At 49.6% G+C, this 16,154-nt stretch overlaps 1 protein-coding gene across 2 annotated transcripts in view; it reads right to left on the reverse strand.

Moving 5' to 3' along the window:
• Positions 1–16,154, reverse strand: part of Vps50 (vacuolar protein sorting 50) — a 220,625-nt gene that overhangs the window by 155,653 nt on the left and 48,818 nt on the right. For both annotated transcript variants that reach the window (XM_084595738.1, XM_084595737.1), the window contains exons 10-12: positions 7,681–7,818; positions 4,586–4,697; positions 348–525 (exon numbers count right to left, since the gene is read on the reverse strand). In XM_084595738.1, coding sequence (XP_084451864.1) covers positions 348–525; positions 4,586–4,697; positions 7,681–7,818 — 428 coding nt within the window. The remainder of the gene's footprint in view (positions 1–347; positions 526–4,585; positions 4,698–7,680; positions 7,819–16,154) is intronic.

Genomic DNA, 16,154 nt, shown 5'->3' on the forward strand with positions numbered 1-16,154 from the left:
ATGCTCAGTTGGCAACCAGTGGGCTGCTTTGTACAGTGACCAATAACCAGAGAAAAGGGAGGACTGGCAACGAGATTACAGTGATTTTTTCCTTTGGCACTGCCTCCTTCAAGTAAAACACCAGTGATGCGGGTTTAGTGCTGCACAGTCACTATAGTCCAGAATTTTTGATTGCATGGGCCAGACAACGTTGCTGGCAGGCTTATCCGGCAAGTAGCAACATGATGCCCTCTGGCTGAAACCAGTGCTAGCTTTGAGCCACTCAACCCCACAAGTCTGGTTGCACCCACAGAGGCTAACCACTGCACCCCTTATGAGTAGCAACTGTCAGCAGCCTCAGCACCTACCTGCGCACTATGTCCAGCACCTGGATGAACTGGTTGAACTTGAAGCCTGCAATGTTAGAGGCCAGCAGGAATTGCGTCACCTTCTTCTGGATGTCCTGCCACACTCGCTGCAGTCCTTCCCGAAGCTTCTCGCTCACATAGCGCGCCTCAATGTCCTCGCTCCGCAGGCTCTCCTCAGCTGCACAGCATCCCACTGTTTCACAGTACCATCAAGCGACATACACTGGCATACTGACAGAAATTTACCTATTCAATCCAACTGCAGAATCTTGCCACGATCACTCACACTTAACAAAATCAATCCACATTGCTCACGGCTCAATGTGGTCAATGCGGCCACTGTGAACAACATGAAAGAGCCGCAAAAGCACTTAATGCCTATGTTCATCCCACAAAACAATTGCCAGCTTGCCCAGCGGTTTCATGCGCAGTTTCATTCGTCTCATTTTTTCCAGGAGGCTTGTTGTGCACACTAACCTAACCATTAAAATTACACTCAACCTTGAATTTATCAAGCCTGTGTATAACTGAAATACAGTCGAATCCGGTTATATCGAACCCGGATATATCGAATTTTGGTTATATCGAACTCACGAAATATCCCCTTGAAAATCCCATGTAAAAGTATAGGAAAGCCGCGTCATATATCGAACTCAATTTCACCGGTCGTTCGATATATCGAACTCCGCACCACGCACTGGAAAGTGAGCCTTCCCCAAAGACGATCGCATTACCCTTGGCCGTTTGCCGCGTGACGTTTTCAAGCCACGCGCGGAAGGAATGAGAGGGGACAGTTCGGCGACGGCTGGTCTGGGCAGCACCGCGCCCATTCCCCAAAGGCGCGCGCATCTGCAGTTGTTTCCCGCGCGCCAACACATGACGTTTGCAAGCCATGTGCGTGGGTGCGCCCATTCTTTTGCTGAGCTATCTCTCTCCTTCAGCACGCGCAACGCATGCGCCAAGCCAGCTCAGCCCGTTTTCAGACAGATGTCGGACGCTTTCTCCAGCGTGTGTTGTGAACCCTCTGCGTGCGGCGGCGCGGCGGCGGACGTGGCTATGGCGCCTGCGGATTTTAAGAAGCGGCAGTTTTTTCGTTTTTTTTTTTTCTCTTTTTTTTTTTTTTTTTTGCGAGAGTCATCCTTTCTTATCGTTGTGCTGTACGCGCGGGGTAGCGTAAGATATGGCGGGTGCGGACGTTAAGAAGCGGCAGGGTTCTTTTTTTTTTTTTGCGGGGATGTTTATTTTATTTTATTTTTTATCGTTTATCCTTGCATGTATGAATCAGCGAAAGCACGCGGTCAGCTGCTGCGATCATGACGCCCGCCCCAAGCGCGGCGTGATAAATCGAACCAGGCTTGCGCAATCAAGCCATCACGGGCACTCTGCCAAGTTCGCTCCCCGCCACCGCAGGAGCTATCAAAAGATAAACGCGCCCCGACGTTATCGCTGCGCAGCATCTTGGCACGCTGCCAATGAGCTGTGGATGAGACGACCGAAACGGACTGACGCGCGCCATCGACATGCAAGCAGAAATGCTGGCGATTTCTGCCGCCGTGGCGACACAGAAACCTTGTCTTGAGCTGCCGCGGTGGCTCGAGCGGTGAGAGGGACGCAGTTCCAACAAGTTTGAAAATTTTCACTCTGTCGCTGCCACTCGTCGCTGAGATCGCTCAGTCGCTTGCATGTGAGCGAGCTGGCCTTAACGCTTTTTTTTTAATTCAAATTCTCGGGTGTAAAAGTGGAGGGTGGGTTCATTATGCGAGTGGGTTGATTACGCGACAAATACGGTATCGTTTTTTGGCATCGTAAGTACTGTCACAAGCCGATTTCTGTATATTGAATTATCGCTATATCGAACTATTTCGCGATCCCTTTCAAGTTCGATATATCCGGGTTCGACTGTATTGCTCATATGAAACAGTCCTCTTAAAAATCCCATGCAAAAATACACGACTGCTGAATGAGTTTATTCAAATCCTGCAAACAAAACATCTGATAGACATCAAACAATATGCCATGACTCTGCAACAAGCTCTTCTGTCAATGGAGCTCTCGCAGTCCCTTTCTGCGCGTGCAGCAGTGTCAGGTGTGACCTTGGGTACCTACTGGCTACACTAGCCGCATGAAGACAACAACTTGCTGCTGTCTTCAAATTTACAATTGAAAGAGCCATTCATTAGCCTAACTTGCCACTAAAGCATAGTTTATACTTTCAGACAAACGTCTCCAATGCTACTGAGACAGTATTCTGTACACTAAATTTGAGATTTTTTTAGGAAAAAGAATAACCTCGGAAATCGAGAAACATAGCTGGTGCACACTATGGCATATAGGGGTGCAAATTTTGCATATAGGTGTGCAAATTTTTAAGCACAATTGTGCAATATTTTCTGAGCCTATTGACGAAAACAGCACTCGCCGAAGTCACAGACGAAAAAGAAAAAGAAAAACAAAACATAAACACATTGACGTTTCGGCACCGCTACGGGTGCCTTGTTCACAATGGAAATGAAACGAGATGGGCCGTTGCTTATGAAGTTAAAGTGTTGCGTACAAAGTGCATGTACATCTCGGGTAGATTTCCCCGCGTCCTGTTTATCACTTCGCTTGTCATTTGGATGTGTAATGATTCCTTGAGTAGGCGGGTAGATAACAGTTTTTCCCTTTCAAGTATCTGCGCGGAATCCCAGTCAATCAGGTGGCCCGTGTCTTGATTGTGCTCTGCTAGAGCGTTAGAAGTCACTTTTTTGTTCTTTACGTCACGTTGGTGTTCCTTCAATCGTCTTCTGAAGTCGCCAGTTTCGCCTATGTAGGAAGCGCTGCAATCTTTGCAAGGAATCTTGTAGACGACGCCAGGGTAGCTTGTCTTCTCCAAAGGGTCTTTGACCCGTACCAGATGATTTCAGAGCTTGCTGGATGGTACATGGGACACTTGGACATCGTAGGCAGCAGATATCCTGCATAAGGTTTCGCTGACGCCCTGGGCATAAGGAATGACAGCATGCTTTTTCTTTTCTCTTCTTTCTCCGGTTGGAGGGGCTGCAGCGCATAGTTCTTGTGAACGGAGGACTTGGGAAGGGTATTCGTTTTCTTTAAGGTCCTTCCGTATGTGGCTCAGTTCACGACGTGTTTTTCTTGGGCTTGAGCAAATCCTGAAGGCCCGATTAAAAAGCGCCGAGGCAACCGATCGCTTATGCCCTAATGGGTGCGCTGAATGGAAATTCAGATATTTACCCGTGTGGGTAGGCTTTCTGTATACACTCATCTCTAGACCGTTTCTTGTTCTTTCAACAAGGATGTCAAGGAAGGGGAGTCGCCCGTTGACTTCTTGTTCCATAGTGAACTGGACGCTTTCTTGAAACGAGTTAGGGTGCCGCAGGAATCTTTTGGCGTCCTCTCGACGGACAAGCGAAGTGATAAACAGGACGCGGGGAAATCTACCCGAGATGTACATGCACTTTGTACGCAACACTTTAACTTCATAAGCAACAGCCCATCTCGTTTCATTTCCATTGTGAACAAGGCACCCGTAGCGGTGCCGAAACGTCAATGTGTTTATGTTTTGTTTTTCTTTTTCTTTTTCGTCTGTGACTTCGGCGAGTGCTGTTTTCGTCAATAGGCTCAGAAAATATTGCACAATTGTGCTTAAACATTTGCACACCTATATGCAAAATTTGCACCTCTATATGCCATAGTGTGCACCAGCTATGTTTCTCGAGTGCTGTTTTCGTCAATATGCTGAATTTCCCTTGCCGGACGGGTTTCCGTCGAATCCTCAACTAAATATTTTCTGAGCAAAGAACAATATATTTAGAGCAAAACAAAGCTGGCAAAAGTGTACTGTGCACAGGAGTCTGCCTCTTTATGATTATAAATGTTCAGTGCTGCAGAATATTTCTTGCGAATAAAAAATTGAAGCTCCGCCATTAAGGGTGTGACGCAACTCCCCATGCGCAGACTCATTCACATATGTTGCTACTTCCTTACTACTTCATTAACCTGTGCCCCTATTATCTCCCACATAATCATTAGCATACAGTCGTGACCATATTTAGGTTAACGGCCAGCCTACATAGATAGATATAAGGCATGCCTGCACAGGATAGGAGTAGTGCACCTGAAGGGTCCAGGTAGGTTCAGTTGACCTCTCACTCATGTCATATGCTCTTGTGAAGTGGCACAACCAACCATGTCTAATACACATCGTGCCAGCAATGTCAAAGGCCATGCTTGCGTACCAGGCTCTCGGTCGTGGTGCCAGCTGAGCAGGGCCTGGTAGCTGCACATCACCTGCCACAGGGCCTGGCACAGGTCCACCAGGCAGCCCAAGAACCGCTCGGCAGGTACCAGCTGCACACAAGGATACAGGGGCCGTATCCAGCGGAGGTTCCTTTCGGGAACTGTTCTCTTTCAAGATGACGTCAATTTGACGTCAGCAAGGCAGCGGGCGCCACCTCACAGCGAGGACAGGAAAGACAGCGGCCAATCAGCGATGGCGCCAGATCGTAGGCGTGTATACCACGAGCATGTGGCTTTTTCTGGTACCAAATACTTGTACCAAAGTGGTGTTAAGCCCAAAATAAATCTAATAATTACATAGTAATGCAAACTAGTGAATAATAGACTGAAATATTCTTAGAAGCATCCTGTTAACAACTGCCAAGCAATTGTCTTGGTTCATGAGTACCTTTCTTCGCCGCTAGATGGTGTCGCGCACACGGCGGTGTCGTCTGCTTCCTCGCTCGCTGTAAAGTTTTTGTAAGTGCTGCCTTTCGCACAGAGTGGCAAATATCCTAAGAACGAGGTCTACAACGCCCATAGTATGCAGTCCGAATCACGCTAGCTCTATGACGGAGGAGTTGCTGCCGCCGTTGCGAGTACGAACGAGCTGCTTGATACCGGCACCGCGCCGGAGCGTCCGCGCCTGCCTATGTAGTGGGGCAGCGTCCGTAGCCTTATCGGCCGCTCAAGCGTCGTGAGTATGCGCGACCTTTCCGTGAATAGCTGTCAATGTAGGACGCAGCCGATTACACATGGAATCCGACCGCACTCGATCCAGCCAGCCACCGTCTGCTCCCCTTCCGCTGATGTAGAAGGGGACAAAAACCCATCCCGTACACTTACAGACGCGAATTATTTGTCTCTATGACTGCCGGATTCAAATGGTCGCACTGCTGTTGACCAAGAGCTCTCGATCGCAAAGTAGCGATCGAAGCGCGTAGAGCACCTTCGCTTCTGACGGCAGCCCGGCCTACCCCTTCGTCCCCACTTCGCTTCGCGATCGGCACGCAGCCTTTGCCAGTGTTGCCGCAAAACCTCCAGAGACATGTAGAAGGCGTCGTCTCGTTTTTCTTTTTTTTTTACTGCTTCAGTTTACTAAACCCGCAAAGCGCTGCCCAAAAACACACACACACACACACAAAAAAAAGGATACAACGGCCGTACTCAAGCAGCTGCGCGGCACGCGCCGTCGCTCGACTACGGCCATGAGGCGCCACAGCGAGCGCAGAGCGGTTCCATCTCGAAGCAGACCAACTCGTCGCGGTTCCTGCGCCGGCCGGCAAAAAGGTTCCTTTCGGAGCGGTGGCCCCACCCCATGACGTAGGCGAAGAACGCGGAACTGCCTCCGGAAGTTTTGGGGGTCACGCCAGACGTGACGCAGCAACCAATTAGGAGCCGCGAAAGGAACCAGTTCCCGAACGGAACCGTTGTGGGATCTGGCCCCAGCTCAGCAACAGCAGACGAGGCTAGCTGCTGCTGTTACTACTGGGTGCAAGCTTTTCCCGGTTAATAACCATGCTTTGCTTACTATCGGGCCACTCAGTCTATAAGCTGTCAACTTTATTTGCTTACAGTTTTGGCAGGCAACATGACTACACAACATGGGTCCTAGGATGTGCAACCTGGTGTTGAAGAAGCCAGCGAGCAGGGGCCGTATCCAGCGGAGGTTCCTTTCGGGAACCGTTCTCTTTCAAGATGACGTCAATTTGACGTCAGCAAGGCAGCGGGCGCCACCTCACGGCGAAGACGAGAAAGACAGCGGCCAATCAGCGATGGCCCCAGATCGTAGGCGTGTCCATCACGAGCATGTGGCTTTTTCTGGTACCAAATACTTGTACCAAAGTGGTGTTAAGCACGAAATAAATCTAATAATTACATAGTAATGCAAACTAGTGAATAATAGACTGAAATATTCTTAGAAGCATCCTGTTAACAACTGCCAAGCAATTATCTTGGCTCATGAGTACCTTTCTTCGCCGCTAGATGGTGTTGCGCGCGCGGCGGCGTCGTCTGCTTTCTCGCTCGCTGTGAAGTTTTTGTAAGTTCTGCCTTTCGCACAGAGTGGCAAATATCCTAATAACGATGTCTACAACACCCGTAGTATGCAGTCCGAATCACGCTAGCTCTTTGACGGAGGAGTTGCTGCCGCCGTTGCGAGTACGAACGAGCTGCTTGATACCGGCACCGCGCCGGCGCGTCCGCGCCTGCCTATGTAGCGGGGCAGCGTCCGTAGCCTTATCGGCCGCTCAAGCGTCGTGAGTATGCGCGACCTTTCCGTGAATAGCTGTCAATGTAGGACGCAGCCGATGACACATGGAATCCGACTGCACTCGACCCAGTCAGCCACCGTCTGCTCCCCTTCCACTGATGTAGAAGGAGGGAAAACTCAGCCCGCACTTACGGACGCGAATTATTTGTCTCTACGACTGCCGGATTCAAATAGTCGCACTGCTGTTGGCCGAGAGCTCCCGATCGCAAAGTAGCGATCGAAGCGCGTAGAGCACCTTTGCTTCTGACGGCAGCCCGGCATACCCCTTCGTCCCCACTTCGCTTCGCGATCGGCATGGCAAAACCTTCTGAGACATGTAGAAGGCGTTGTCTCGTTTTTCTTTTTTACTGCGTCAGTTTACTAAACCCGCAAAGCGCTGCCCAAAAAAAAACACACACACAAAAAAAGAATACCACGGCCGTACTCAAGCAGCTGCGCGGCGCGTGCCGTCGCTCGACTACGGCCATGAGGCGCCACAGCGAGCGCAGAGCGGTTCCATCTCGAAGCAGACCAACTCGTCGCGGTTCCTGCGCCGGCCGGCAAAACGGTTCCTTTCGGAGCGGTGGCCCCGCCCCGTGCCGCTCCGTGACGTAGGCGAAAAACGTGGAGCCGCCTCCGGAAGTTTTGGGGGTCACGCCGGACGTGACGCAGCAACCAATTAGGAGCGGCGAAAGGAACCAGTTCCCGAACGGAACCGTCGCGGGATCTGGCCCCAGAATCCATTATGTGACCAGGAGATTACACCTCTTATACTGGGCCGAGCACTCCAGTTAAAAAGCCCACCTTGCAGAGGTCTCCATACTGGGTCTTGTGCAGGTCGGGTGGCCGGCCACCTCCTGGAGCAGCATGGCTCCGCACCACAGACAGAGCACTGTTGTGCACCGCACTCGAAAAGTGCATCAGCAACTGGTGGGCCGCCATCTGCACCACATCACAGGTGAACATGTTTCCAACTGCCCAAGGTTGGTCAAGGTTGCCTATCATGCACATTTTTCAGCCATTACTTGACTGATAAGCAGTTGTGCCCATTCCCAAGGTTAACACGTGTCCTGCTTGGTTGCATGCTCACCTGGTCTACTATTAATGTTAGGATTGGCTAATAAAAGGCTAACATTGTTGCAGATTCGCGATAAAATCAGCAAGCAAAAGGATGAGGAGGAAGAAGTGATTTGAGAGACTGCAAGAGACTGAGTGCCGTGTTGGGACATTGATAGCCAGGGACAGTCCAGTATTAAACATATTCAGAGGCGGCCTTGGTGTTTGCCCTCCTATATTTTTTTGGTGCCGAAACCCAGGAGGGTAATGTGACCTCCTCCATCGATCCTGGAGGTTGCAAGAGGAAAGACAACGGCCCTTTAGGAAGATACCAGGAGCTCCGCCATCGAACCGGACAGAGAGAAGAGGGCTTCAGTGAATTGTCATGGTTGGCATCATGAAGAAGCGCGATATTCAGCGAGCTTTTCTGACCCGGCTGTTTCATCCGGCAAGAGAGCTTTTGAATTCGAACACAGCAAATATTCTTGCACTAAAGATTATACAAGCGAGACTAAAAGCATGCAACGATGGCTTGTGTGTGCTGAACGAGAAGCTGCAGGCTTTTAAAGGCGATGTTTGTGCAGAAGACGCCACAGCTGCACTAGAGTATGAGAAAACTGCCGCGCAGACAGTGGCACTTCTCTGTCACCCCATCGAGAACCTTAAGCCGTCTGCTCATGCTGCCAACAGCCATTGTTCTATGAAGACAGCAGATTTACCGAAGATTTTCACCGAATCACCTTTGGACTTAACCACTGATTCTGTCATTGAGCTCAAAGAAAAACAAGTCCAAAATTCCACCGCGGGTAAATCGATGCCTGATTTCCATTTTCCCGAGTCAGCTCCAAAGGCATTATCGGAGGAACCTGACCACACCGAGACATTGCTCAGAGTCATGTACGCCCAGAGAGATGTCGGCAGTGACCGAGGACCGGCTGCCGTACTGTGGAACACATTTTTGGTAGAAGTGCATTGTAATAAAGGATTGATCCAGGCAGACTTCACCCAAAGTAATGAATACATCGAGTCAATCCGCCTCTTGCGCGAGTTTTCTGCGCATGCGCGAAATCGTAGCGGCAACCGATGGAAACACATTGGACGGCGTCGACGGTGTTTCTCGGCGCTGCCAGTGCACGGGGGCTGGCAGCACAGGGCGGCACGGTGACCGTCACAGCTAGCTAGGCTTGGCAAAGCGATGCCGACCACGTCTGCCGCGTATGGTTGCCACTCTCTAGGCGTGCTGGGATGCAAGACACGGTTTTTCAGGTTTCCTTTGGCGAGCCGCGACCAACAACGACATGAAGCTTGAATTAGGGTCAAGATGTGAATGACCGACCTTTGCAACCGACCGTGTACTCTCGACTGTGCGAAAAACACTTCGTTACAGGTATGTATGCATCTAAAGGAAATGTACATGATGAAAACTATATACTGGAGTTTTACCAAGCCTGTAATCCACCAGTGAGCCGAAATGAGCATTTGTTCGGTGCGTGTTTGCTTTATGTGCGACGGAACCTGATGGCGAAGTATTTTGTCGTTATGCGCTAGACCGTAACATTTAGCATGTTTTATCACGACTGTCGCCTGACTAAAAAGAAAAAAATATTGGGCATTTGTTGTGATGCACCGCCGTTCGCGAGCAGAGTGGTTGAGCTGGTCATGAGGCTCGCGAACGACAGTGCATTACAACAAACGCCGTATTTGTTTTCTTGTTAGTCAGGTGGCAGTCACGATAAAACATGCTAAATATTATGGTCTAGCGCACACAGCCGCCTGTGATATCTAAGCTACCTAGCCCTTTCGCACATAAAGAAAAGAAACAACAAAATACATCGCCATCAGGCCCCGGCGCAACTAAAGCAATCACGCACCGAAGAAATCCTCATTGCAGCAATCACTGGTGCGTTACAGGCTGGGTGCAAACTCCAGTAGGTACTTTTCATCATGCATATTTCCTTTAGATGCATACATACCTTTAGTATCTGTGTTCTTGCCGCTCGGAGCATATGACGCACTTGACACTCTTGCACGACGCACAGTATTTTTTTTTTTACCTTAAAGGCTCACCTTCGTGCACGCCAAAGCATTCGGATTTTGTTCCTTCGGTGTACGCAATCAGATGCACTTCGTTAGGGAGCTTGATAGTCGTCGTCTTCGTCCAACCGTTTGCAACGGCAAGGAAACCGCCCGGCACAAATGAGTCTCCTGGAGGGTTCATGCTCGTTCACTTGCAGAGTGGAGCGCTCTGGACGTAGAACAGCGTTGGTTCCTGACAGAGATGCGCATCCGATATGTAGGAGATGCGCATGTGTCACCAAGTCGTTGATTCCGCAGAAATTGCGGCGGAGGCAGAACGGTTGTGGATCCTTTCACAACAGAATGACCATTCTCTGTGCACCGAGAACCTTCTTACCACTGCGACCACATCCGTTCTCACTCCTGAGGGCAGAAACCAGCTACAGCATTGAATCATCCGTTGCCGCGCGTTTCCTGCAAGTGTGCATTCCGGCCGGGACAATGCCCTTTTCAGGGGGTGTGTATAAGTGCCTCTCTGCCAAGCTTCGTAGACGAAATCCTATAGCTGCATGCATTTAGATGACGCGATGAGAAAGCGACGCCCATTGCATCATGCCGGCGCCGCGGTGTCCGCATTGTGCTCGTTAACACAAGACACCTCGCGCATATGCGCCGCTCGTAAGTCAAAGGAGATGATTCCACCTAGCTTTGCAACATCAACAAACCCCTGACTGCTTTGCGCTTTGAGATCCATCTCTCTCTCTCTCTCTGCCTCCGCGCTCTCCTGTCTGCCGAGAACCTGCACGCTGATAGCGTCTTATTCTGTCACATCGAACACGGTCCGCGCTACATGCTCTGACAATACGAAGACAGTATTGCGTGCGTTACGAGTGGATTGTGAAAACGCTGTAACATTCCACCATACTGCGTGAACATGATATACTGCAATCACTGTCACTATTTTCCGCCCCGAAGCCGAAAAAAGGGGGGTGCTTTCGCTTTCTACCAGTATTGGCGTCGCCATATGATGGCGCCTCCCGCAAAAGGCGGATTACACGCATCCAAAAGCAGACAGAGGATTCTGGGCAGTGTGCAAGCAAGATTGTTTTCGAGCCGCCAAAGGAAAAAGACTGCGAACAAGCACCTGATGACATACCAACGAAGCGATCGTCCAAAGGAATCGACTATATCGGCCTGTTGAGGAACGAGACTGGCAAGGAGGAGCCTGTTGAATGTTGCGACCTCACTCAAGTCCCCCAGGTGTCATCAACAGCAAACAATGGAAGCGCATTCAGTGGCCCTAAGCAAAAGAAAGACAGTGACCAGCATACTCAGCCTCCCGCGAAGAGCTTCATAGCTTCTGGAAAGTATAAGCGAGAGGAAGATGCCGCAACAGTGATTTCAGTTGACATGCCGACCCCTGTAGACTCTAAGGAAGATGCAGAGGCGAGAACCGAACAGATTGTCTACGATGCTATCACACAAACGCGAGAACTGTGTCGTGCAATGCTGCAAGCGCTTGTCCAGTGCGAAAGGTTGGTGAAGAAAGACGAATCATTGAACAGCCTGGAAACTTGGCGGCCCTTGTTTCACAAACACAGAAAGAAAGAAAGGCCAGTCCGCAGGAAAAGAACACGGTGGAAATCATGAGTCGTGTCAGTGTAATGCTGTGTTGTGCTAGTGTTTGTGCGTAAGTACTGTCAGTGTTGACATCAAGGATGTGTGTGTAGAACTTCGAGCTGTGCAATGAAGTCACCATGTTATGAAGGTGAACAAGATAAATTTCGATTGTGCTTAAAGTGAAGCGGGACGAAGCCAAAAAAATATCTTCTTTGCAGAAATGGAATTTTTCGTTCACAAGCTGAGCATGAAAATCCATGACAGGAAGGAAGGCTCCAACATCAGATATCATCCAACTTTTCCACCTTGGCACCATAGAGTCCTGAACAGGGGCCACCAGGAAGAATGAGAGCGAGCTGGAGCTTTATAGAGTGAGCCTAAAACCAGATGCCCAGCAGAAATGAATGAAAGTACTTTGGGCATTGAGATTGTCAATGTTTCAGAAAATGCGGATGGACCTTTTCACTCAAAGTAGGACGTCACCTGGATGCAAGCAAGAGGTGTCACAGCTGATACCAGGAGGGCTGGTCTCGGTTAAAAGAACTTGAACCCCTGGACATCGTTACAGGGTTCCAGAAGCAAGGGATGACACAGGCTGCAGGAAACCTATCCAGGTGGTGGCCCAGTACATACTCCTACATGAAATCAAGTGACTGATGTTGAGTTGTGTACTGTGGTCACTCATCCAACGAATCAGTGCAGTCTGTTGTAGGGCGTTTAGCAGAAGGATGCTCAAAAGAACTTGGACAGAACGTAGGCTTGGTTTGATTCGAGTCTGTGCTGCACGTCCCTTATGGATCCACCTTGTTCTACAGTACTGGTGATCTTCGAAATACCTCTCACCTCAGGGCACGGAGCATATTGCAGATTCACGGTGGAATCTGCAAGCAAAAGGAGGAAGAAGTGATTTGAGGGACTGGAAGAGGCACGTGGAAGAGATTGAGCGCCATGTTGGGACATCAATAGCCAGGGACAGTCGGGTATTAAACATATTCAGAGGCGGCCTTGGTGTTTGCCCTCTTTCTTCTATAAACATTGCACAACCAAGCACACCTTCTGCTATTTACTTCCACAGAAGACTGGTGAACCTGACTGGATCGCAAAGCCATATTTTTTTTATTATTTATTTATTTATTTATTTATCAATACCTCAAAGGCCCCATTTAAGGGGTATTACATAAGGGAGTGGTTGACGAGTACATGGATCATTCGATGGATGATCTGAAGGTTGATGGGTCGGAATGAAGTACGACGGTGTTTGCCAAGTCATTCCAGTCCCGTGGGGTGCGAACAAAAAAAGATGACAGATGCGCAGATGTCCGGGCAGGTGGAGGGTAAACAGTCTTTTCATGGTGCGTGCGGCTGGATGTATGGTGGGAGGGGCTGATGACAGACTTGAGCAGGGGGTGATGGTAAAACTTGTGAAAAAGGCAAAGTCTAGCAATTTTGCGTCTGTGCGCTAAGTTAGTAAGGTGAGCATTTTGTTTTAGTTCAGTGACACTTACATGATAGGAATAAGCCGAGTATATGAATCTTGCCGCGCGATTTTGTGTTGCTTCTAGTATGCTGGAAAGGTTATTTTGGTAAGGATCCCAGACAGCGCATGCATACTCTAGTTTGGGACGAATAAATGTTAGATAAGCTAGTAACTTAACTGACCCCTTCATGGATCACTGCCTTGTCGTGGCAGAGGGGTTTGCGAAACTTGATGAAGTCGTGAGCTCCGCTGTGTAGGACCACCCAAGATAGACAGGTCACGGCAGAGAGTTCTGACAAAATGTGATTCACTGGAGAAGGTAATGGCAACCCACTCCAGTATTTCCTGACAAGAAAACCTATGGCCAGTCACAATACCATTAATAATATGGCGCCGGAAGACGAGCCCCCCAGGTTGGAAGGCGTCCCACATGTTACTGGGGATGAACAAAGGCCGATTCCTAGTAGCTCCAGGACGAATGAAGCGGCTGGGCTAAAGCCAAAAGGACGCTCAGTTGTGGATGTGTCAGGAAGCGACCGGAAAGTTCGATGTTGCAAGGAGATATATCACGTAGCAATATGGAATGTAAGATCTATGACGCAAGGTAAACTGGATGTCGTCAAGCGTGAAATGGACAGATTGAACATTGATATCTTGGGTATCAGCGAGCTCAAGAGGACCGGAATGGGAGAATTTAACTCCGGCGACCATTATGTCTTTTATTGTGGGCACGAATCCAAGAGAAGGAATGGGGTCGCTCTCATAGTAAACAGAAGAATGGGCAAAGCAGTGCTAGGGTACAACCCCAAAAATGACCGAATGATTTCACTTCGGATACAAGGTCACCCTTTCAACATAACAGTTATCTAAGTCTATGCACCGACCACTACTGTTGAAGAAGCTGACGTTGAGAGATTTTATGCGGACCTACAATGCCTTTTAGGCCACACCCCATCATCAGACGTCGTTTTTCTCATAGGAGACTGGAATGCAAAGGTCGGGAGTGAAGAAATATCCGGAATTATAGGCAAGTTCGGTCTTGGCGAGCCAAATGAAGCTGGGCAGAGGCTAGTAAAGTTTTGTCAAGAAAACAACCTGACCATAGCGAATACTCATTTTCAACAGCACAAGAGGCACCTGTTCACATGGACTTCACCGGACGGTCTGTACAGGAATCTGATCGATTACAGTCGAACCCGGATATATCGAACTCGAAGGGGATCGCGAAATAGTTCGATATATCGATAATTCGATATACAACAATCGGCTTGTGACGGCACTTACGATGCCAAAAAACAATACCGCATGTGTCGCATAATCAACCCACTTGCATAATGAACCCACCCTCCAATTTTGCACCCGAGAATTTGAAAAAAATAAAAAAATGCATTAAGACCAGCTCGCTCACATGCAAGCGATTGAGCGATCTCAGCGACGAGCGGCAGTGACAGAGCGAAAAATTTCAAACTTGTTGGAACTGCGTCCCTCTTGCCGCTCGAGCCACCGCGACAGCTCAATACAAGGTTTCTGCGTCGCTGTGGCAGAAATCGCGAGCGTTTTCGCTTGCATGTGGATGGCGCGCGTCACTCCGTTTCGGTCGTCGCATCCACAGCTCATTTCTTGGCAGCATACCAAGATGCTGCGCAGCGATAACATCAGGGCGCTTTTATCTTTTTATAGCTCCTCCGGTGGCGGGGAGCGAACTTGGCAGAGTGCCCGTGATGGCTTGATTGCACAAGCCTGGTTCGATTTATCACGCCGCGCTTGGGGCGGGCGTCATGATCGCAGCAGCAGACCGCGTGCTTCCGTTGATTCATACATGCAAAGATAAACAACTCCCGCCAAAAAAAAAAGCCTGCCGCTTCTTAACGTCCACAGCCGCCATATCTTACGCCTACGTCGCGCGTACAGCACAATAAGAAAGGATGACTCTCGCAAAAAAAAAAGAAAGAAAAACAGAGAGAGCTGCCGCTTCTTAACGTCCGCAGGCGCCACAGCCACGTCAGCCGCCGCGCGCAGAGGGTTCGCAACACACGCTGGAGAAAGCGTCCGACGTCTGTCTGAAAACGGGCTGGGCTGGCTTGGCGCATGCGTTGCGCGTGCTGAAGGAGAGAGATAGCTCAGCAAAAGAATGGGCACACCCACGCACATGGCTTGCAAACGTCATGTGTTGGCGCGCGGGAAACAACTGCAGATGCGCGCGCCTTTGGGGAATGGGCACGGTGCTGCCCAGACCAGCCGTCGCCGAACTGTCCCCTCTCATTCCTTCTGTGCGTGACTTGAAAATGTCACGCGGCAAACGGCCAAGGGTGATGCGATAGTCTTTGGGGAAGGCACACTTTCCAGTGCGTGTAGCGGAGTTCGATATATCGAACGACGGGTGAAATTGAGTTTGATATATGACGCGGCTTTCCAATACTTTTACATGGGATTTTCAAGGGGATATTCCGTGAGTTCGATATAACCAAAATTCGATATATCCAGGTTCGATATAACCGGGTTTGACTGTATATTCTTTGCCAGCAGAGATGGAGAAGCGCTATACAAGCAGTAAAAACAAGGCCTGGGGCTGATTGTGGTACCGATCATCAGCTTCTTGTTGCCAAATTTAAGCTTCGATTGAGGAAAACGCAGAAAACTAGAAGGCCTTGCAGGTATGATCTGGATCAAATTCCATTAGAATATGCGGTGGAAGTGTGGAATCGATTTCAAGAATTAGATCTTGTTACATTTGGGGTCGGGAGTGCCTGGGTAGCGTACCTCTGCGGCGCGCGGCCCGTCGGTAGCGTTGGCCTGGCGGCTCCGTGGACGGCGGACGGCATCAAAGGTGCCAGCAAATACGAGGCGTCTTTTAACGAAACAACCTTTACTGCAACATCATGAAGAAACGGGCAGTGAAGCTGACCCGGAGAGATTACAGACACTCTCACACAGCTGATGTCTAGCGTCGTGCCAACGGCGCGTCAAAGTAGTCTCTATCTCAGCGGAGTCGGCCGCTGCTTTTTATAGGTTTTCCCGTTCACAGGGAAAGGGTAAACCCTCACAGGAAAGGGAGAGCCAAACATGTTGGTTCACGACGAATGACTCAATCGCAGGTGTTCCGACCTCA

This window comes from Amblyomma maculatum, chromosome 2, assembly GCF_055883805.1.
Source record: "Amblyomma maculatum isolate TAMU_Amacu chromosome 2, ASM5588380v1, whole genome shotgun sequence".
In the NCBI taxonomy this organism is placed as follows: domain Eukaryota; kingdom Metazoa; phylum Arthropoda; class Arachnida; order Ixodida; family Ixodidae; genus Amblyomma; species Amblyomma maculatum.